General features: G+C 37.7%; 2 protein-coding genes across 5 annotated transcripts; one reads left to right on the top strand and one right to left on the bottom strand.

Annotated features, from left to right (window-relative positions):
- Positions 1 to 21: 21 nt before the first annotated feature.
- LOC117993392 (facilitated trehalose transporter Tret1-like) lies at positions 22 to 5096 on the top strand. The gene is made up of 7 exons (XM_034981184.2): positions 22 to 113; positions 646 to 801; positions 1301 to 1499; positions 1993 to 2183; positions 3035 to 3423; positions 4112 to 4223; positions 4759 to 5096. The coding sequence occupies exons 1-7, from the start codon at positions 62 to 64 to the stop codon at positions 5019 to 5021; spliced, it is 1362 nt and encodes a 453-aa protein (XP_034837075.2). The 5' UTR covers positions 22 to 61; the 3' UTR covers positions 5022 to 5096.
- A 2506-nt stretch (positions 5097 to 7602) lies between these two features.
- Positions 7603 to 22501, bottom strand: LOC117993391 (facilitated trehalose transporter Tret1-like). 4 transcript variants are annotated; one of them, XM_069506972.1, is made up of 7 exons: positions 14244 to 14372; positions 13325 to 13480; positions 12203 to 12401; positions 11672 to 11862; positions 10187 to 10569; positions 8917 to 9028; positions 7603 to 8472 (listed from the first exon to the last, which is right to left on the bottom strand). In XM_069506972.1, the coding sequence occupies exons 1-7, from the start codon at positions 14293 to 14295 to the stop codon at positions 8303 to 8305; spliced, it is 1263 nt and encodes a 420-aa protein (XP_069363073.1). In that variant the 5' UTR covers positions 14296 to 14372; the 3' UTR covers positions 7603 to 8302. The 4 variants fall into 4 exon arrangements, with proteins under 4 accessions (XP_069363073.1, XP_069363072.1, XP_034837436.2 ...); XM_069506971.1 differs by having other exon boundaries at positions 7604 to 8568; XM_034981545.2 differs by lacking the exon at positions 13325 to 13480 and having other exon boundaries at positions 7604 to 8568; positions 14244 to 14377.
- Between the last annotated feature and the right edge of the window lie 153 nt (positions 22502 to 22654).

Here is a 22654-nt window from a genome sequence, read left to right as displayed (position 1 = left end):
GATATTCATTTTGCTGTAAGCATTTTGTAAGTGTGATCATATTATCTTTGCAAAAATTAAAATGTTCGCAAAAATTTCTGGAGTTAGACGGCAAGTGATCATTTCTTCATGTTGTAAGTGCCTATTGTTTTACCTTTTTACCCGATTTGAGTATAGCTATACACAACTTACTACTTTTTAAGATGCATAAATATCGTGCCCTATAGGCTTTCTTCACAGACAGGACAGACAACAAAGTGATCCTATAAGGGTCCATCTTTCCTTTTGAGGTACGGAACCCTAAAAAGTATCTGATTATACATTATCTAAATATATAAAAGGAAAAGGTGACTGACTGACTGACTGACTGACTGACTGACTGACTGACTGACTGACTGACTGACTGACTGACTGATCTATCAAGGCACAGCTCAAACTACTGGACGGATCGGACTGAAATTTAGCATGCAGATAGCTATTATGACGTAGCCATCCGCTAAGAAAGGATTTTTGAAAATTCAACCCATAAGGGGGTGAAATAGGGGTTTGAAATTTGTGTAGTCCACGCGGAAGAAGTCGCGAGCATAAGCTAGTAAAACAATATTTTTTTTCCGTATTAGCTTATATTGGGTTCTTAATTATTGTAAAACTTTAAATTGTTTTCAGTATATCTAGGTCAACTAATAAATGGCTACTCTCTCAGTTGGACGGGGCCTGTGATACCAAAACTACGCGACCTTAAACAGTCGCCGCTCCCGTACTTACTGACTGAAACACAACTGTCCCTAGTCGCTACTTTTATCTACCTAGGATCAATACTAGGTACGTAGAAGGTCAAACCCTGTCTAACCCCGTACACTCATCATAATCAAGTATCAACCTATTACCGAGAACGGCTCTACTCTCAGAATGAGGAGGGTTCAGGCAACAGTCTGCCACGCTGGTTCGGTGCGGATCAGCAAACTTAACACACCTTTGAGAACATTATGGATGACTCTCCGTCAAGCAGGTCTCCTCACGATGTTTTCCTGCACCGTTAAAGCAAGTGATATTTAATTGATTAAATGCACATAATTCCGAAAAGAAATCCCGATCTCCCGCATACTCGACAGGATAGATTACACATTGAACTTTATATTAATTCCGAAAAGAAATAACACTCTTACTTAGCCGGAAATACGTAGATCTGGTAATGTGTGACCTTTAACATGTTTTCCCCTTGCGTCCCTAGGGCCTAGCGCTATAATGGTCAGTTTTATCTCGATCAAATGTACGTAACATGTGACATCCTCTCGCTATACCTATAAAATAACCGTTTCAGGTCCGTATATCGTGCTATGGTTATCAAACATAAGAGGTCGAAAGCCATGTTTGATATCAGGTGGCATCATAATGGTGATCGCTTACGTAATTTTGGCAATAAGTAGAAACGTGGCAATGCTGTATATTGGGAGGTTCATGGTTGGAGTCGGCGGTGGTGCAATTAATGTTATGAACTTGGTGTATATTGGTGAAATTTCGTGAGTATGTTCAGCTGCTCGATTGCGGTGGAATGACAGCTACAATGTCACGATCGCAATCACGTCTGATTGGTTTACGCTCGCTCACTATTGGCTATACTAGCGGATGCTTACGTCATAACAGCTATCTGCATGCCAAATTTCAGCCCGATCCGTCCGGTAGTTTGAGTTGTGCGTTGATAGATCAGTCAGTCAGTCACCTTTTCTTTTAATATTACTTACTAGATGATGCCCACGATTCGTCCGCGTGGATTTAGGTTTTTAAAAATCCCGTTGGTACTCTTTGATTTTCCGGGATAAAAAGTAGCCTATGTCCTTCCCCTGGATGTAAGCTATCGTTGTACCAAATTTCGTTAAAATCGGTTGAACGGTTGGGCCGTGAAAGGTTAGCAGACAGATAGACGGACAGACAGACAGGCACACTTTCGCATTTATAATATTAGTATAGAAGTAAAGAGATAACAATTTCATTACTTACAATGTATGTTTTCAGTTCTGCAAGTATAAGAGGAATTCTTTTAACAACCATTGGAGTATTTATGACAGTGGGTTCTATAGTGTTATATGCTACTGGACCTTATATTTCATACCATGGGACCACTTACATTGCCCTGGCTATATCTGTAATTTTCTTATTTTGCTTGTTCTTCATACCGGAGTCGCCAATTTTTTTCGCGTTACAAGGTTGGTTAAATTGATTATTTGTTATGCTAGTTTCATTTCAAAACAAGTAATAGTGGTTTGCTAATCCGCACTTGACCAACGTGCTAGACTATTGCCAAAACCCTTCTCATTCTGAGAGGGACCCTGCTCTGTAGTGAGCCAGCCATGGTTGATCATTATGATGATGATGATGAATGTTATCAATGACGTAAACTAGAAGTATGAGAGGAGAAAATATCCTACCTTGCACGACGCCGCCGGTGTAAAGTATAAACCACTAGGAAAGTAGTAGGTAACTAATTTGGCACGTGTAACGTAGAGATATAATATTTTGTCTATAACCTAGAAATGGATTGATCATGATGATGATACTTCTGCCTGGATTTCTTTGGTTGATTCTGAATCTGTGATCAGGGCCTACTTATATTAAAATTAGCTGGCTCATTTTTTGCGCAGCGGATCAGCCTGGCTGTCCAGCGCGGAAATGCAGCCAGTATTCTTGGCACCATTCCACGCGGTCATGATTTATATAGTAATTAGATAAGGCTAAATTAGCTTATGCCCGCGACTTCGTCCGCGTGGACTAATCACAATAATTCAAACACCAATTTTAGCCCCTTAGGGATTGAATTTTCAAAAACCCTTTCTTAGCGGATGCCTACGTTATAATAGCTATATGTGTGATAAATTTCTGCCCGATCCGTCTAATAGTTCGAGCTGTTCGTTGATAGATCAGTCAGTCAGCGTTTCCTTTTATATATATATATAATATATAGATAGTTTTTAAATATGCTTTATCAAAATCTGTATTTTCATCCTTTAAATTAATTTAAGAGCGAATTCCTATTTTTATTCATATTTTCATTCCACAGATAGAGATGAAGAATTAAGAAAAGTGTTACAAGATTTAGGCAGATTCGAAGATATCGATGAAACGCTGAAAACAAAAAAGGAACTAAACAGTTCTAAGTCTAGTACTATAAGGGAATGGATAGAGTTATTTACCGTTCGAAGTAACAGAAAAGCATTGTTTATAGTTGTTATTATAAACATATTGCAACACTGCAGCGGCATTTTACCAGTAGTTTTCTTTTCTGCAGCTATATTCGATATGGCTGGATCGTCGATAGAATCTGGTTTAGCTATGATAATAGTTGTATGTTTCCAACTGTCAGGAAGTATTGTAACACCATTCTTTATTGAAAGTGTTGGAAGGAAAAAAATTTTGATAATGTCATGTGCATTATGTTCTTTGAGTATGGTAAGTCACAGGGAGTAATGGATCAGTATCATAGAAATCAGTTGGCGTTATTCTAAAAATCGGTCAAGTGCGAGTCGGACTCAACCACGAAGGGTATCGTACCAACGTACAATATATCGCCATCTATATATCTATGATTTAGTAAATTAATTTTTTCGTGAACATTTTTTTTTGTGATGTGACCACAAAATCATGGTTTTCGGATTTCTCCTTTACTTGTGCTATAAGCAGTAGCGTGCAGGTCATAGAAGCATAAATGTACGGCTTACCCCAGTTGTAAGCTCAATGCATATTTTTCATTATGACCTGCCAGTAAACAGGTTCCTACCTAACTAATGCCTACCCTGGCTTCAAACCCTGTGCACGCCACTGGCTATAAGACCTACCTACCTTCAAAATTTCATGATTCTAGGTCAACAGGAAGTACCTACCCTATAACACATTCATGAACAAACATTAGAATTTTCAATTTTCAAAGTAAGATAAATATACCAAGTGGGGTGTCATATGAAAGGGTTTTACCTGTACATTCTAAAACTAGTTTTGAATTATTTTTATGCATACTAGTTTTAGATTTATCGTGCAAAATGTCAAAATAAATACCCGAGTATGGAACCCTTGGTGCGCGAGTCTGACTCGCACTTAGTCGGTTTTTATTTTAAATTGTTATAATATTATTTATTTTCAGTTCACACTTGGTTTATACTTTTATTTAGACCACATAGGAAACCCGGTTATAAGTTATATAAAGTGGTTACCATTGGTGGTTCTGATTTTGTTCTACATTGGTTACGATTCTGGTAAGTTTAAATTTTCTATTGGGACTGAGGGAATCCTGAGATACAGGTTTTTCAGACGTACTTTAGGGTTCCCGACACAAACACCCGGTTGAGTTTGTAGTGGGCTCTTCTTAGAATTGGACGCGTTTGGAACCCTCGAAGCTTTAGTTTTAAATAGGTAGCCGTATCAAAAGTACGGGTTACCTTTAAAATAAGGACTAAAAAGGGCGCGTGGCGAAAATCAGAACTAACGTTGCCGTCAAGTGTCCCATTTGTTCTTGTTTGAATAGGTAGTATGTCTTTGTTCTCCCCCCTGCTGCTGCAACAGCGCCCCCCTGTCAATGTCATTCAAGTGCCAAAAGAGCCTTGTCGGACTATACTTTTGATGAAATTTGACACATAAAGTAGGTAAATCTAAAAAATAAAAAAAACCTGTGAAACGACCTAACAACGCCATCTAACAGGAATCTGTCCGGAAGAGCCTCGTGTCTAAAACCTTAAGCGTCCTTGTACAATTGGGCCTAAAAACTTACACTTTGTAAAATCATTTTTGCAGGTCTTGGCATAATTCCAAATGCAATAATAGGGGAGATGTTCACAACCAACGTCAGAAGCAAGGGTTCCACTATAACCATGACGACATCGTGGCTATTTGGGTTCTTTGTGACCACAGCTTTTGGGGCATTGTTGGCGACCGTCGGCGGGCATGTGGCGTTCTGGTTCTTCGCATGTACGTGCGCTTGCGCAGTTCTGTTTACCATTTTCTTCATACCGGAGACGAAAGGAAAATCTTTGACTGAGATTCAAGAGGCTTTGTGATATTTCTATTCTCATTTAGTATTTTTATTATTGTGATATTTTTGTAAGAAATAAAAACTTTTTATAATGTATCTTCTAAAAGTACCTATGTCGTTTCCCTTTCGTATTCTTATCGAATTAATTTTTAAAGTATCTCATTTAAATTAATTTTCTCTACGTGATCTAATCAGAAATTAGGAGATTGGTAGGGGAACCAGAGTAACCAACATCACTTGCTCGCCCGCTCGCTCAACGGGTTGCGGCAAGTGGCAATGGGCATTGGGCAAGGCACATAGTCCGAAAAGCCGTTAAACGTTGTGGGATAGCGACTTCGCACCGGAAAACGCAGCGTTCGAAGACCCCCCACTAGGCGGACAGACGACATCAAACGAGTTGCAGGGAGCCGCTGGATTCAGGCGGCGAGAACGTGGCTTGTGGACTTTTGTGGACATGCAGTGGACGTCTATCGTTGATAATTGCTTGGCGGCACGACTTTGTCGGTAGGGTGGTAACTAGCCACGCCCGAAGTCTTCCACCAGACCAGACCAGAAATTTAGAAATTATAAAATTCCAAACCCCTGCCAGGAATCGAATCCGGGGCCTGCCACTAATAAGACCATAGTGCTTTCCACTGCGCCAGGGAGGTCGTTAAAATAACTCCGTCAGTCACTAGCAGTGATGATGCAAATAAAAATATCTATGTATCTATCTATCTTGCTTTAACGGTGAAGGAAAACATAGTGAGGAAACCTGCATGCCTGAGAGTTCTCCATAATGTTCTCAAAGGTGTGTGAAGTCTGCCAATCCGCACTTGGCCAGCGTGGTAGACTATGGTAGTATGGTACCATTATGGTATGGTAGACGTGGTAGAGTATGGCCAAAGCCCTTCTCACTCTGAGAGGAGACCTGTGCTCTGTAGTGAGCCGGTGATGGGTTGATCATGATGATGATGAGGTAAGCCCTTCTCATTCTGAGAGAGACCCGTACTCCCGTGTCTTGGGCCGGCAAATGGCTGATATGATAATGATGATGATGATCTCTTCGTAGTCGGGTAGAACGAGGTCAGCGTGTTGGCACACTGGAATGATAAGGGTACTTGAGATTTTCAATATATTATTATGATAATAATAGCGAGACCAATCATTAATCTATGGATGATAATAATATAATATGCTAGATTTGAAGCATTTGTAATCTCATTAACTAAACCCTTGCATTTTAGAGCAAATATGAGAGGCTCTTAATGCGATCTCTTCCATCGGTTTATAATAATATTAATATGTGCAATCTTACATAGTAGTATAAAATAAAGTCGCTTCCCGCTGTCTGTATGTATGTATGTATGTATGTATGAACGCGTAGATCTTTTAAACTTCGCAACGGATTTTAATGCGGTTTTCACCAATAGATAGAATGATTTAAGAGGAAGGGTTATAGCTATAGTTCAATTCTCCAAAAATTAGAGATCCCTTGAGAAATTGAAATAATGAGAACTAGGTCGGAAAAATCCTCTTATTTGAGAGTTTCCGAGGCAATGACATCGCAATGACACCACATTATTTAGTATCTACGTAGCACCCATGCGAAGCCGGGGCGGGTCGCTAGTGTTTGTATAAAACAAAAGAGTTTATTCGTTTGAATTTACAAAAGAATGAACAAAATGTTTGTAAAGATGTTAACATAACAGTCAAAAAAGACAAAAAAACATAATAATATTGTGTGCAGTTCACATTCACACTCTGCAGAAGTGAAATCTTCAGAAAATTTACTTCGGGAGAATGCGGCGAAATTATTATTATCATATTATTTTTACCAAGTTTAATTTTTAAACTTGGTAAAAATAATCTATACCTACTTAGTACTTACCTACTAATGATTGAAGTGTCTGTCTGTGATTTCGAAATAACTACCTCATATTAAGCTCATATGGTTATTTGAACTGTACCATAACTGAATTACACGGACCACGTTTTTAAAATTTTTGTCTGTCTGTCTGTTTGAACGGGCTAGGGGCTATTATTTCAGAACGTCTTAACACGACGGCTTTTGACCGGACTTTCACAGACAAAAAGAAGATTAACCAAGGAGTAACATAGGCTACTTTTTGACCGACCTTAAAAAAGAAGGACTTCGTTTTTCTACCTATTTACACCGAAATCTCCGAGATTTCTGAACCGATTTGCGTATTTATTTTTAATCGATAGAGAAACTTTGCGACAAGATCCAAATTTTTTTTGGGAAAACCCAAACAAAATTTGGATTCCAACTCCTCAATCCTGTTGCGGGAACCTGACCTGACCACCAAAACTGATGGCATTTAGTAACTGTCGGTTATAGAATAGATGTGATGTTTTGTATAGTTTATTAACCAGCAGGGCGATTGTCTAAAACCTGCATCAATCATTATTACAATCTCAATTGTTCTGATTGACTGAATTTGTGCGATTCTTCTTGCAACAATGCATTGTGGCCAATAGTGAGCGAGCATTAACCAATCAGAGATGATTGCGATCGTGACATTGTAGTTGTCAAACAACCGCGGTAGGGCCACTGGAGAGTGACATAGGTCAAAGTCAAAGTCAAATATTTTATTCAAACTAGGTAATAAATTACACTTTTTGATGGTCGGTCGTTGGATTTGTAAGATATAGTGGTGATAATTATTATTACGCGAACTTAAAACTTAAGCTACGAGGGCTGGGCTACTTTTTATCTCGGAAAATCAAAGAGTTTCCACGGGATTTTAAAAACATATATCCACGCGGACCAAGTCGTGTTCATCAGCAAGTATAACAATAATTTTACATTTCATTTTACATACTATATTTTATGTATTACATTACAATATTATGTATAGTGACACTACAAATTATATAAAAGGTTAGTTTTAGTATAATGCAAAACCTGAAAGTAGTTTGTTCAGAATCAGTAACAGAATCGATTGCAATCATTTCTACAACGTGTTATATTTTGACCAAAAAATACTTTCAAATCCTGCAAGTTTGAACACCGAGGTCAATGACCGCATGCACCAGCTGATTCGAGCCGCGCGAGCGGGAGCGCGCACGATCGACGCCAGCCGTCTCGTTCGCTCACAGCCGCTCGCTTGGGGTGACCATGTTTTTCGAGGACAACGACTTAACACAACAAGCTTATAACTTCGTAAATTTTCATTAAATATTTTTGAAATTTGTACATATTATATTCTTTATGTAAAAATATTCGACACGTGTTTAGGATTTGCGTGTAAAAAAAAAACTAACGTTGTCTAACCAATAATAAATTAATCTAGAACTTAAAATTTACGATAAATCCTCCTGAATCTGCATTAAAGTTTTTCCTTTCGTCTCCGGAATGAAGAACACGGTAAATAAAAATGCACAAGCAGAGGTAAAGGAGAAGAACCAGAACGCTGCGTGTCCGCCGACACTCTCCAACACTGCACCAAAAGTTGTGGTCACCATGAATCCACCTAAAAACGTTGACATAAGAGTTATGGTAGAACCCTTGCTCCTGACATTAGTTGTGAACATCTCTCCTATTATGGCAGTTGGAATATTGCCAAAACCTGCAGGAAAAAAATAGTTATGTTTTTTTTTGGAATTTTGGTGATAGCCAAGTTTTTAGGGTACCTTAAAACGAAAAAATGAACTCTTATAGGATTACTTTGTTGTCTGTCTGTCTGTCGTGTCGGTCAAGAAACCTACAGGGTATTCTTCCCGTTGACCTAGAATCAGTACGCGGCCAAAAGTGATGAACATCGATCTTTAGAAGGAGACGGCACTGTCTCGCTCGTTAAGACCGACAAAGCGTCATATGGGTATGAGTGACAGAGGCAGCGCTCTACAAAGATGAAATGTCATTCTAAAGGTCGATGTTCATCACTTTTGGCCGAGTACTGTACTATACAACTTACCTGAGTCGTAACCAATATAGAATACGATGAGGATCACCAAAGGCAACCACTTTATATTATTTACAACTGGACTCCCTATGTGGTCTAAGTAAAAGTATAAACCAAGTGTGAACTGAAAATAAAAATATAAGATGAATAAATCTTCAAATAGATGTAATTTGTTTTGAAGCAATTTATAAACATTCTTTTCTTTTTCAACTCCTTTTAAGGAAAATATCACTATCATCATTACTAGAAAAAAAAACTTGTAATGCACACTTCTAGGCTACATAGGTACCTAATCCATACTAATATTATACATGCGAAAGTGTGTCTGTCTGTCTGTCTGCTAGCCCTTGCCGTCCCATCCGTTTAACCGATTTGGACGAAATTTGGTACAGCGATAGCTTGCATCCCGAGAAAGGACAAAGGCTACTTTTCATCCCGGAAAATCAAAGAGTTCCAACGAGATTTTTAAAAACCTAAGTCCACGCGGACGAAGTCGCGGGCATCAGCTAGTTTAGGTAAAAGTAGTAATAATGATTGTAGGTATGTTCCTTTTTAACCGACAAAAGGGAGGTGGGTCTCAAATCAGCCCATTAAAAAAAAATATGTAGGTACACCGATTTTTTCGAGGTTTCGAAAAAGTCAATGTCAAGATGGTGGTCCCATAAAAATTTCTGGATTTAACTCCTCAATCCTGATGCTGCAAGGCCCGCCTAAGTTATCAAGATTCAGGAAGTGTTTATAGTGAGTTAATATTGTAGGTACCAAGCAACAACTTTATGCTTGGACTCCAACTGATAAAACCACTACACAGTAAAAAATATTTCTTGTTTGAAGTCGGGCGAGCAGAATACACATCATGTACACTATTCCTAGGTGGAGGAAAACATCGTGAGGAAACCTGCTTGCCTGAGAGTTCTCCATAATGTTCTCAGAGGTGTGTGAAGTCTGTCAGTCTGCACTTGGCCAGCGTGGTGGGCTTTGGCCAAACCCTTCTCATACTGAGAGGTGACCCGCAGGGTGATTACGTAAAACTTTGAAGTAGCGACAGTAACGCGACAGCAGTAGCAATCCGACAGTTCATTTGCTGTCTCTCTTCTTCTTCTTATTTTGCTTTGTGGCTATATTGCTGTCTCTCTCTAACCGGACGATTGACAGCAATGGTCGCGAGATTTACGCCTGTCGCGAGATACGTAATCACCCCGCCGTACTCTGTAGTGATCATGATGATGATGATGATGACATTCCTATTCCTAAACGTCAACGCTTACAATACACTACTTACCATACTTAAAGAGCATATAGCGGTTGACAGTAATAAAATTCGTCTTCTTCCAGTGCTTTCAATAAAAAACGGTGTTATTATACTACCTAATATTTGAAAGCATATAACTATCATCATTGCTATATGAGATTCTACTGAAGATCCAGCCATTTCAAAAATGGATGCACAGAAAAATAATACAGCCATAACTCCGCTGCAGTGTTGTAAAATGTTTATGATAACGACTATCAACAAAGCTTTTCTGTTGCTTTTAAGTGAAAACAATTCCATCCATTCTTTCTTAGTATCAGTCTCGTTAAGATCGTTTTTCATTTTTAGCATCTTATCTACTTCTTCCGATCTGCCTAAATCTTGTAGTAGCTTTTTTAAATCATCATCTCTACCTAGAAATTAAATTTACAGTTTTCAACTGTTCTACTTTTTTCACATATTGTATTAAAATAGATTAGTTTTTTAGTTTTTGAATAGAATAACAACAATTAAATATTAAAATTACAAATCAAAAATATCATCTACACCTCCGTAACGAGGCAGGGTCCAGAACGTCTGCGTTACTTCGTTGAATGGCCAGAGTAAAATGCTGACCGAGGTAACTGCCAGCCCTCCGGTCTTCCGTGGATTCCACGAGACGGGATGACAGGTCCTTAAAAAACGGATCTAGCACTCTCGCCCCACGAACTCATGGTCTCCACCCCAAAAGGCACAAATATGAAACTATTTTCTATATTCTCATATTTGCGCCTCTTGGCCCTTTCCGCCTTAGTAGCCGCCGCTCCGGCCGCCACGGAAATTGCCTGTATATGTGTGACAGCGCCAGTGTATCCAGACACGTGTCATCCCACACAAGCGACCTTTCTTGCTTCCACGGCACAAAAGTCATGCTATCTGGTCTCTTGTCATCGCTACGTGCCAAACCATTTGGTTCTAAAACTGCAGGCACTTTAGCCGTCCTACTCTATGACTCCGTTCAAGAAAGCATGACGGGAGAAACGATCGGCGCTTTTTAACCGACTTTCAAAAAGCAGGTGGTTCTCAATTTGGCCCGTTTTTTTTCGTTTTTTTTTCGACTTTTTGGCACATGCAAGACCATGGTGACTATATACGTCCAGTGCCACGCCACAATGGCAATGGTTTTTGAATTGAATTTTCCAAAGATGTGAAATTGCAGCTAAGCAAAAATACAAGAATGTATAATGTTATGAAATATTTGTATGAACATGGGAAGACAAGGTGCTTACAAATTATTAGAGCTAACATATCCATATTATATGAATTTTTTGACAAAGTAGGTAGTGCATTTTTCCTACAGCTAATAGATTATATGGGTATATAATATTGTATCAATGATATAACTGTCAGTCAATAATATTATAATAACATAATCGAATTCATTCTTTTTAGAAACTCATCAACAGAATAAAATACATTTTGCGACAACCACTTTTTGAATGCATTTTTAAATTTGTTTACTGGTAGTGCAGTTACCTTGCAATGCGTAAAAAACTGGCGTCTCCGGGATGAAAAACAAGCCAAATGTATACACTATACTAATGGCAACACCAACGTAGACTGTGCCGTTGTATGAAACGTATGGTGCTACGGCGAATACTAACATATAACCCAGTGTCATAAAAATACCCATAGCTGTTAACAGAATTCCTCTGATTTTTGGAGATCTGTGGACGAAAATGACGAAAATTAGGATATAATTAAGCACAGTTTAAAGCGCAGCGATTTCAAATTCCTAGTAGTTATAATGTTTGGCAATGTTTGGGGTATCGTTGAATAGGTCTTTTAAAAATACTGTGGGTATGGGAACATCATTTTTCGATTTCTAGATTCGTTTGTAAAATATAATGTTTTAAAGTGCTAATTTCTATTAGAGTCAAGTGTCCCTTGCACTTGGTCGGTTTTTTATAGTATTAGATAGTTCAAAAGTCCCCTTCTCTTTACACCTTAAATTAAATTAAAAGCAGGTCTCAGCTAGTAATTAAATATTTACCATCCCATACTCACGCAATTTCCCCGATATATACCAAGTTTGTAACAATTATTCCACCAATAGAGACGCCGGTCAGAAATCTACTAACATACAACATGGCCAGATTGACTGTTGTTCCCATGATGATGTAGGATAACACCGATATGACCCCACTGGCTATCAGACAAGGCTTTCGACCTTTGGTGTTTGCTAACCATGTTATTATAAATGGACCTGAAAGTAAAGGTAGAAACAAGTTATTGCTATTATTGGAAACCTGAAGTAGAATTTTTTGAACAAGAAATCCGTTTTATTACACACGAATCGACTTTAAATTATCACAAAAAGAACTCGCGTGTTTACACAACCAAATTGATAATTTCACTTAACCAAATCAACACTTTAGGAACCTTTATAACGACTAACACAGATTCTATTAGACGTCCGTTCGCTCCAAGCACAAAAAAACGCAAGTGTCGTCATCGCCCAAGCGCTTTGTTTTTATATACGACGGAGGGTAGTTTGGTGGGATTTGGCATGACGTTGCTAACACTATATTCTCCTCATATACTGAACCAGTAATAAATTATTTCGACTATTCAAAAGCACTTCTACAAGTTTATTTAAACAAACAATTATTTTATTCTATTCCATACATTTTACAAGTTATTGCATACGCTAACTATGGGCCTCATAGCTCAGAGTCACGTAGCGGAGGATGGAGAGAGCTATACTTGGGGTTTCTCTACGTGATCAAATCAGAAATGAGGAGATTGGCATAGGCGAACCAGAGTAACATATTATATCAACGGATTGCGAAGCTGGAGTCGCAATAGGCAATAGTTCGAAAACCGGCCAAGTGCGAGTCAGGCTCGCGCATCGAGTGTTCCGTACTACAGTCGTATTTTTTTGACATTTTGCACGATAATTCAAAACCTGTGATGCATAAAAATAAATAAAAATCTGTTTTAGAATGCACAAGTGAAGACCTTTCATATGATACCCCACTTGATATAGTTAGTTCACTTGATGATACTTCGAAATACTAATTATTGCCCAGTGCGCGAGCCTGACTTCCACTTGGCCGGTTTTTCGAACTAGTACCCTGTCCATTGCCACTTCAGCTTCGTCACCCACTGAGCTATGTCGGTACATACCGGCTGCTGCTCCCAGGTAAATTAAGGTAGCAACTAGGGACAGCTGTGCCTCCGTCAATAAATACGGGAGCGGGGACTGTTCCAGGTCACGTAGTTTTGGCAGACCTGGCCCCGACCAACCGCCTGAATATCCATTTAAAATTTGTCCTAGATATACTGGAATCAAAAATAATAACCTAAATATTACTACTAAAATAATTTTTTTAGGGTTCCGTACCTCAAAAGGAAAAACGGAACCCTTATAAGATCACTTTGTTGTCTGTCTGTCTGTCTGTCGGTCTGTCAAGAAACCTACAGGATACTTCCCGTTGACCTAGAGTCATGAAATTTGGCAGAGAGGTGTAGGTCTTATAGCAGACATTAGGGGAAAAATCTGAAAATCGTGAATTTGTGGTTACATTACACAAAAAAAATTAAATTGTGGTCATGAACTAATAATTAGTATTTTCAAATTTCGAAGTAAGATAACTATATCAAGCGGGGTATCATAAATGAAAGGGCTTCATCTGTGCATTCTAAAACAGATTTTTATTTATTTTTATGCATCATAGTTTTTGAATTATCGTGCAAAATGTCGAAAAAATACGACTGTAGTACGGAACCCTCGTTGCACGAGCCTGACTCGCATTTGGCCGGTTTTTTTTATGTATAATTAACTAAAATAATTATAATCATTTCTAATTTAAACCGCTACGAACCGGTGAGCAGGGCGTCCCCCCGCCTCATGCCTCGATTGCCATCTCAACCTGTCGCGGACTATAGTAAGCATGGGGTTATTCAAGAGGCAGACCAACAAATTCCCGAAAGGCCGGCAACGCTTTGGCGGTTTCTCTAGTGCTGCAAATGTTCATGGGCGGCGGTAATCACTTAACATCAGACGACCTGCTCGTTTGCTCGCTATTTAAAAAAAAATACTTACACCATGAAGAAATAAGCACTTGTCGTTGTACTCCAGTAATACGTATAAACATTTTATTTTAAGGAAAAAGTATAAAAATGACAACAGCCTAACTAGAGCCAAACACATAATCATATCATCTACGGAGAGAATTGTTAACAATATGAAACTACTTATTTACCACTTAAACCTTACCTCAATTTACTCATACTTGTAAGAAAGATAATTATTTAAAGATAAGAAGATTAAGATTAAAACTAGCCTAGCCCTGACTTTTTTGTACGGAATTTTTTAGAAAGAGAAGTTATACAAAAAATAATTTAGACCTTGAGACTTTTATGTAGCCCAGCCCATGGTTTAGCTCAGACTTTTAATTTCATAAATAAACTAGCTTATGCTCGCCACTTTGTCCGCGTGGACTACACAAATTTCAAACCCCTATTTCACCCCCTTCGGGGTTGTGTTTTCAAAAATCATTTCTTAGTGGATGCCTACGCCATAATAGCTATCTGCATGACAAATTTCAGCCCGATCCGTCCAGTAGTTTGAGCTGTGTGTTGATAATGAATATAATTTTGAAAAGTGTTGAATATTTAAATCCAGCAAGAAAATATTGCACATAGTTTAAAGAGTTTTTTCTACTTGGTAGAGCATCGCCATCGTCCAAGTCACCTATTGACTAAGAGTCCGTGAGGGCCAGACCTTCGTTATTTTATAAAAGCTGAAAGTTTCTATGCGCATTGTCTCCAACACAGGTAGGAACGATCAGCGACTATGAAATTTGGATCATCGTGGCTTTGGCAGATAACAGGTAACAAAGGTATATTGGAGGGTCAGATCAGATTATAGCTTAGCTAATTTTTATTATTTGAGATAGGTAGGTAGTTTCTTAAACGTGATATTTAATTCGGTGATTGTGATATAGTTAGAACAGTAATTGTTCGATGCTAATGTACGTTGTGTTAAATCGTAACATCTAGTGCCATCCGGTGACTTTGTCTGCAAAGCACTATTAATAATGTTCGCGTAGTTGTTTGACGAATATGGAATATTAATTATTGGTGAATATTAGAGTAATTCGTGAGTTAACGTTTGGCTCAGTGAATAGGTTATTATAAGGACATCCGTTAAGGTTATTTCTGCAAACGCTAGTAATTTAGAGTGTAATTGGAGATATACCGGCAGTGGAGATAATGATTAGTTTGAAGTGATAGTTTAGTGTGATAGTAACTTGAAGTTAACTTTGATAGTAGGTACCCGCTTTAGAATCGTATAACCCGGTTGGTAAATAATCAAATCAAATCAAATCAAATCAAATATTCTTTATTGCACATGTGGGTATGTATGTATATACAGATGTTATAGTTATTAAAGTTTCACCACAAATAGCCATATTATGGCATGCAAAAATAAAAAAATAAATAAAACCAACTTACTGACTTAAATTACAATTGAATTATCTATTATTACTTATCTTTATACAGTTAATAATTATATTTTATACATATCTACTAGATTTAACAATATAATACAATACTATTTAATTTAAAGACTGTTAATAAAAAAATGCTACAACTTATTATAAATTTGTGTCTGTTAAATACTCTTTAATGGAATAGTATCTTTTATGTAGTAAAAATTCTTTAATTTTATATTTAAAAGTTTTAATATTTAGATTTCGGTCAGCCAATGATGCCGGTAGTTTATTGTACAACTGAGGTGCCATATTAAAGATACTATTACCAAAAAGTGCTGTTGTATGTTGCATAGGACACAGTTTATTCTGTCTACGCTCATTCTCAGAATATCTAAACAATTTAACATTTGTTTTAATGAATACAAGTACTTCATAAATGTATAAACTTGGACATGTAAGTAACTTAAATTTATCAAAATATGGTTTACACGAATCTGTGGAGCTCAAATGACATATGGCTCTTATACACTTCTTTTGACTTTTAAAAACGTTGATGACTCTCGTGTAATGTTGAAATGGATTAGACAATGAGTTGCCCATGAGATCGAATAGCTTACATTCTACCTGGTTTCTGTTGTGAACGCTTATTTGGGTGGATAGTAGTCGTGGCGCGTGTGGCGCACGATGCTATGGTGTTCTGTATGCAGATGTGCACGGAGTGGAGAAAGTAGAGCTATTGCGATATTCTGAATTAGTAATGAGAAGTCAATTATAAGATCTGGTTTAGATCGTAAGAGAGTCAATGCAATGATCCTTTTAAGAGCGTTCATGAAGTTGTGATTGATTACCTTGAGATGATTAGATAACGGAATAGATCGTGACTTGATTGAGAGGTTGCAATAGCAATTGCGCCCTAATCACACGATGTAGTGTTTAGCTTAGGTTAGCTAGTTTAGAGTGAGGTGAGGGGTCGCTGTGAGGGGTGGTTGGAGGCGACCATAGGTAGGGTTAGGTTAGGGTGATCTGGTTGTGTGACGTTGATGGTTTCCGTGTGCGATACGTGTGAGTCGCAATGATTGTAATTGAGGATAGTTAAGGTAATTTGATAACACAAGAATATCGTTAGTTCACATATGCGGCCTGGTTCATGTAAGTACATCCTGAATTCCTGACTTATACGATAAGTTGTTTGCAGTACTGAGAACTATTTGTAAAGAACATGGATTAAAGTACCTACTTATTAATTACTACCTTCTGATGTCGGCTAAAGATCAATAATAATTATCGGCCATCTTCCTGTTCTCCGACAGGTATATAAAAATCTTTCGTCAAAGTAAAGTCTGTTTTTTTTATATTTTCCTCAGTATAGTATTAGAAATCACGTCATGCATTGCCAGACACTTATTATCGCTCCGCTGTCACCATGTAATGAAACGACCAGCTGCTTGATAGTGACTAATTTATTTTTATCCTACCTGCAATCTGCATGCAATATAATATTTTATGTACTTAGTAATACGCATACAACAGCAACCCCCTGCGATTGTTAGGGATCTTGGATGTGTGGTGATGGGGCGTTAAATACAACACTTGGAACTACTCGATCGAACTTTTACATAATGTTCTCCCCACGGCCGCTTGGTAGGGACTGACCACGCATCCGAGCTCACGAGTTACACGTCGATGCTTAGTCAGCCCCTACAAGATAAATCTGTATTCTCAGCAGTCTTTACTAAGACACTATTTATTAACTTCATCATTATCATTGGTCCTATGAATACAACGTACGCCTCAGTCTTGGCAAAGGCCTGATCGAAGGCGTTCTATTGATTCCCTGGCCACCGTTTACCAAGTTAATCCTGCCGTTAGTGCTAAATAATTTAACTTCCTTCATTTTCCAACCTGCATATTCCATCGCTTTTTCATTTTGCTCCATTTGTCTTGAGTAGTGTTTATCATGTGATCGTTCAATTTCCGCTCAGCTATTAACCAATAATAAATTAATTTAGAACTTAAAATTTACGATAAATCCTCCTGAATCTGCATTAAAGTTTTTCCTTTCGTCTCCGGAATGAAGAACACGGTAAATAAAAATGCACAAGCAGAGGTAAAGGAGAAGAACCAGAATGCTGCGTGTCCGCCGACACTCTCTAACACTGCACCAAATGTTGTGGTCACCATGAATCCACATAAAAATGATGACATCAGAGTTATGGTTGAACCCTTGCTCCTGACATTAGTTGTGAACATCTCCCCTATTATGGCAGTTGGAATATTGCCAAAACCTGCCAAAAAAACTGTATTAAAGTCATGTTTTTTTTACATATTATTATAAGAGCAGTGATAGCGTAGTGGCTCCTAATTAGTTTAAGAGGTTTTGACTTTGGAGTTTGACCCCGGGCTATATCATTTGCTTTAACGTTGAAGGAAAACATCGTGAGGAAACCTGCATGCCTGAGAGACCTCACATAAACATTATGAGAACATTATATGATTCTGACCCGTCCTCAGTAGTGGGTCGGCAATGGGTTGATCACGATGATGATGATGTCATTTTATCATGCAATTTACCTGCGTCGTAACCAATGTAGAATACGATAAGGATCACCAATGGCAACCACTTTATATTATTTACAACTGGACTCTCTATGTGGTCTAAGTAAAAGTATAAACCAAGTGTGAACTGAAAATAGAATAAGATGAATAAATCTTCAAAAAGGTGTAATTTTTTTTGAAGCCAGTTTTAATTTTTTTTTAATTTATAGACCAGTGTTTGGCTGCAATAAGACTGGCAAGTAATGATGCAGCCTAAGATAGAGCACGCTTGCCTAGAAGATGCCTCTCCACTCCTAACTTTTCGATTTTCTTTTCCTTTTTGCTCACTTTATCCTCTTACTTTTAACGTTTATATTTATGGAAAATATGACCATCATCATAATTAGGGGGAAAACTGTTAATGTTCTAAACTTCATAATTAATTATTATTTATAAAGATAATTTGTATCTAAACAGATTCAATTTTTTAAAATAAAAAATGCATTTTGTTCATTTTATTTGAAAAAAATCCTCCGACAATGACAATGTAACGTTGTTAGATGGTACCTAATAACGAGAAAATACCCGGCAAGGTTTATTGTGAGTTTTTCCCTGCCAGAGGACCTTAGTAGCTTAAGTTTTAAGTTTACGACAATAATTATCACCATTAATCATCTTGAAGTATTTGTAAGAATCTACTAGAATATACTAGTCAACGCTTATAATACACTACTTACCATACTTAAAGAGCATATAGCGGTTGATAGTAATAAAATTTTTCTTCTTCCAGTGCTTTCAATAAAAAACGGCGTTATTATACTACCTAATATTTGAAAGGATATAATAATAATCATTGCTATATGAGATTCTATTGAAGATCCAGCCATTTCGAAAATGGACGCAGAGAAGAACAGCACAGCCAAAACCCCGCTGCAGTGTTGTAAAATATTTATGGTAAAGACTATAAGCAAAGCTTTTCTGTTGCTTTTAAGTGAAAACAATTCCATCCATTCTTTCTTAGTATCAGTCTCGTTAAGATCATGTTTCATTTTTAGCATTTTATCTACTTCTTCCAATCTGCCTAAATCTTGTAGTAGCTTTTTTAAATCATCATCTCTACCTAGAAATTAAATTTAGTTTTCAACTGTCCTAGCCTTTTCACATACTGTATTAAAATAACACATTTTTAGTTTTTGAATTGACTTCTCCAAAGGTGTCAAATTGTAGCTAAGCAAAAATACACGGACGTGTAATGTTACCTTGCAATGCATAGAAGACTGGCGTCTCCGGGATGAAAAACAAGCCAAATATATACACTATACTAATGGCAACACCAACGTAGACCGTTCCGTGGTATGAAACGTATGGTGCTACGGCAAATAATAACATAAAACCCAGTGTGATAAAAATACCAATAGCTGTTAAAAGAATCCCTCTGATTTTTGGAGATCTGTGGACAAAAATTTGGATCTAATTAAGCACAGTTTAAATCGCAGCGATTTCAAATCTCCTAGTAGTTATAATTGGACTACAAGTCCAATTGCAGTAGTTATAATTGGATTAAAGATCCAATTATAACTACAGGCGAGATGACGTCAGGACACTGATTCTCCATGATAGACGACGACAATTGGACACCGTAAAGTACTTTAAATTGCTGAACACCTTCACTTTGTATAGTGTGCCACTAATGTACATGCAGCTAAGTTGAGCAATAGGATGGCAGTGAAATTATAAAGACTGTTGGAAATAAACTAAGCCATTTATTTAAATCCATGTGTACTAAATACTAATATTATAAATGCGATAGTGTGTCTTTTCGCAGATCGACATCTGAACCTTGCTTGAGCTGAATATTGAAGAAATCTGGCACAGAGACAGCTTGCATCCTGGAGATGGACATACGATAGTTTTTGTGTTCTCTCATTTATTTAAAGATCTCACTATTGCGGTCATATTTAAAAATTGTTAACAAAAATGACAACAGAAATAACAAAAAATTAAAGTAACAGGAGCAAAAATATAAATAAAACTAAAAGTATGATAAAGTAAACCCCACTGGCAGCGGGGTAGGACCCAAGCTCCCAGTGGTAAGGCCTTCAGAGTAAGAGGAACCTCCTCACAATGCGTGCCGTCATATGAACCACTAACTTCTGTTTTTAACCGACTTCAAAAAAAGGAGGAGGTTCTCAATTCGTCGGAATCTTTTTTTTTTTATTTTTTTTTATTTTTTATGTATGTTCCCCGATTACTCAAAAACGCCTGGACCGATTTTGAAAATTCTTTTTTTGTTTGAAAGGGTATACTTCAAAGTTGGTCCCATTTCAATTTGGTGAAGATCTGATGAACATCTTCGAAGATAGATACTGGAACTCCTCAACGGATAAGAGTAAATTGCTCGCGATCAGTGTAATAGCTTAGTAAACAGTAGATTTTTAACCAGTCATAGCATAATTCCATGGGGCCACTAAAAATTGTGAAATAAAAAATTTTTACAAAAAAAATAAAAACCGACTTCGTTACATAAACACTAAAAATTGAAAAATAATTTAATTTATTACCGAATATATTATGTATACAAGAGTTAATATAGTTCCATAATAATATTTTTTGGGGTCGGTGCCAATGAGGTGCCATTGTGGAGTCCCATAAAAATATGAAGTCTAGACGATTCGCGCAGCTAAAGCTAATTGGCACCGGCACCAAAAAGTATTATTATGGAACTATATTAACTCTTGTATACATAATATATTCGGTAATAAATTAAATTATTTTTCAATTTTTAGTGTTTATGTAACGAAGTCGGTTTTTATTTTTTTTGTAAAAAATTTTTTTATAGTGTTAGATAGTTAAAAAGTCTCCTTATTTTTACACTGTAAATTAAAGGCAGGGCTCAGTTAGTAATCAAATATTTACCATCGCATACTCACGCAATTTCCCCAATATATACCAAGTTTGTAACAGTTATTCCACCAACAGAGACGCCGGCCAGAAATCTACTGACATACAACATGGCCAGGTTAACTGTGGTTCCCATGATGATGTAGGATAACACCGATATGAGCCCACTGGCTATCAGACAAGGCTTTCGACCTTTGGTGTTTGCTAACCATGTTAATATAAATGGACCTAAAAGTAAGTAGGGTAGAAACAAGTTATTGCTATATTATCCTCATATACTGGCATTCCGAACCAGTGGTAAATTATTTCGACTATTCAAAAACACTTCTAAAAATTTATTTAAATAAATTCTATTTTATTCTATTTTAGTTTAACGGTTAAATTCTATTACAATCTACATTCTACAATCTTTATTTTTAATATGAATTTAAACAATTGAACGTAAAAATAACAGATCGAAAATATCATCTAAACCACCGCAACGAGGCAGGGTGCTGGGAACGCTGGCAGCGTTACCTCGTTGAATGGCCAGACTAATATGCTGACCGAGGTAACTGCCAGCCCTCCGGTCCCCCGTGGATTCCGCGAGACGGGATGAAAGGTCCTTAAAAAAGGATTTATTCTATTACATACATTATACAAGTTATTGCACACGCTAACTATGGGCCACGCCACGGTTTTGTAACACCTGAATCCAGTGACTCCCTGAGACTCTCGCGTGATGTTGTTCGTCCCCTTGTAGAGGGTCTTCCGACGTTGCGCTTGCCGGTGCGAAGTCGCCATTCCAGCACAGTGGGACCCCAAGGTCTATCGGTTTTTCGAACTAGTGCCCTGTCCATTGCCACTTCAGCTTCGTTCACCGCTGAGCTATGTCGCTTACTCTATCATCATGATTTTACATACCAGCTATTGCTCCCAGGTAAATTAAGGTAGCAACTAGGGACAGCTGTGCCTCCGTCAATAAATACGGGAGCGGCGACTGTTCCAGGTCACGTAGTTTTGGCAGACATGGCCCCGACCAACCGCCTGAATATCCATTTAAAATTTGTCCTAGATATACTGGAATCAAAAATAATAACCTAAATATTACTACTAAAATAATTATAATCATTTCTGACTGAAACCGCTACGAACGGGTGAGCAGGGCGTCCCCCCGCCTCATGCCCCGATTGCCATCTCAACCTGTCGCGGACTATACTTCAAGAGGCAGACCAACAAAGTCCCGAAAGGCCGGCAACGCTTTGGCGGTTCCTCTGGTGCTGCAAATGTTCATGGGTGGCGGTAATCACTTAACATCACGCGACCTGCTCGTATGCTTGCTATTTTTATAAAAAAAAAACTTACAACACAAAGAAATAAGCACTTGTCGTTGTACTCCAGTAATACTTATAAACATTTTATTTTAAGGAAAAAGTATAAAAATCACAACAGCCTAAATAGAGCCAAACACATAATCATCTACCGAGAGAATTGTCAACAATATTATACTACTTATTTACCACTTAAACCTACCTCAATTTACTTAAACTCCTAAGAAAGATTATTATTCGAAGACTAGCTGATGCCCGCGACTTCGTCC

The sequence above is a fragment of the Maniola hyperantus genome, chromosome 24, assembly GCF_902806685.2.
Source record: "Maniola hyperantus chromosome 24, iAphHyp1.2, whole genome shotgun sequence".
NCBI lineage: Eukaryota > Metazoa > Arthropoda > Insecta > Lepidoptera > Nymphalidae > Maniola > Maniola hyperantus.
The sequence above is the reverse complement of the archived record's forward strand: the minus strand, read 5'-3'. Positions and strand labels throughout refer to the sequence as shown.

Bases quoted from the DNA above. Each gene is read 5' to 3' on its own strand.
- LOC117993391 (XM_069506970.1), bottom strand. From the start codon at position 22,186: ATGATTATAATTATTTTAGTAGTAATATTTAGGTTATTATTTTTGATT. The intron at 19,295-19,433 runs GTAACATTACAC...TTTAATTTCTAG, and splicing joins AGTCTTCTATGCATTGCAAG to GTAGAGATGATGATTTAAAA. The intron at 18,323-18,911 runs GTAAGTAGTGTA...TTCTATTTTCAG, and splicing joins CTATATGCTCTTTAAGTATG to TTCACACTTGGTTTATACTT.
- LOC117993392 (XM_034981184.2), top strand. From the start codon at position 62: ATGTTCGCAAAAATTTCTGGAGTTAGACGGCAAGTGATCATTTCTTCA. The intron at 1,500-1,992 runs GTGAGTATGTTC...GTATGTTTTCAG, and splicing joins GTGTATATTGGTGAAATTTC to TTCTGCAAGTATAAGAGGAA. The intron at 3,424-4,111 runs GTAAGTCACAGG...ATTTATTTTCAG, and splicing joins CATTATGTTCTTTGAGTATG to TTCACACTTGGTTTATACTT.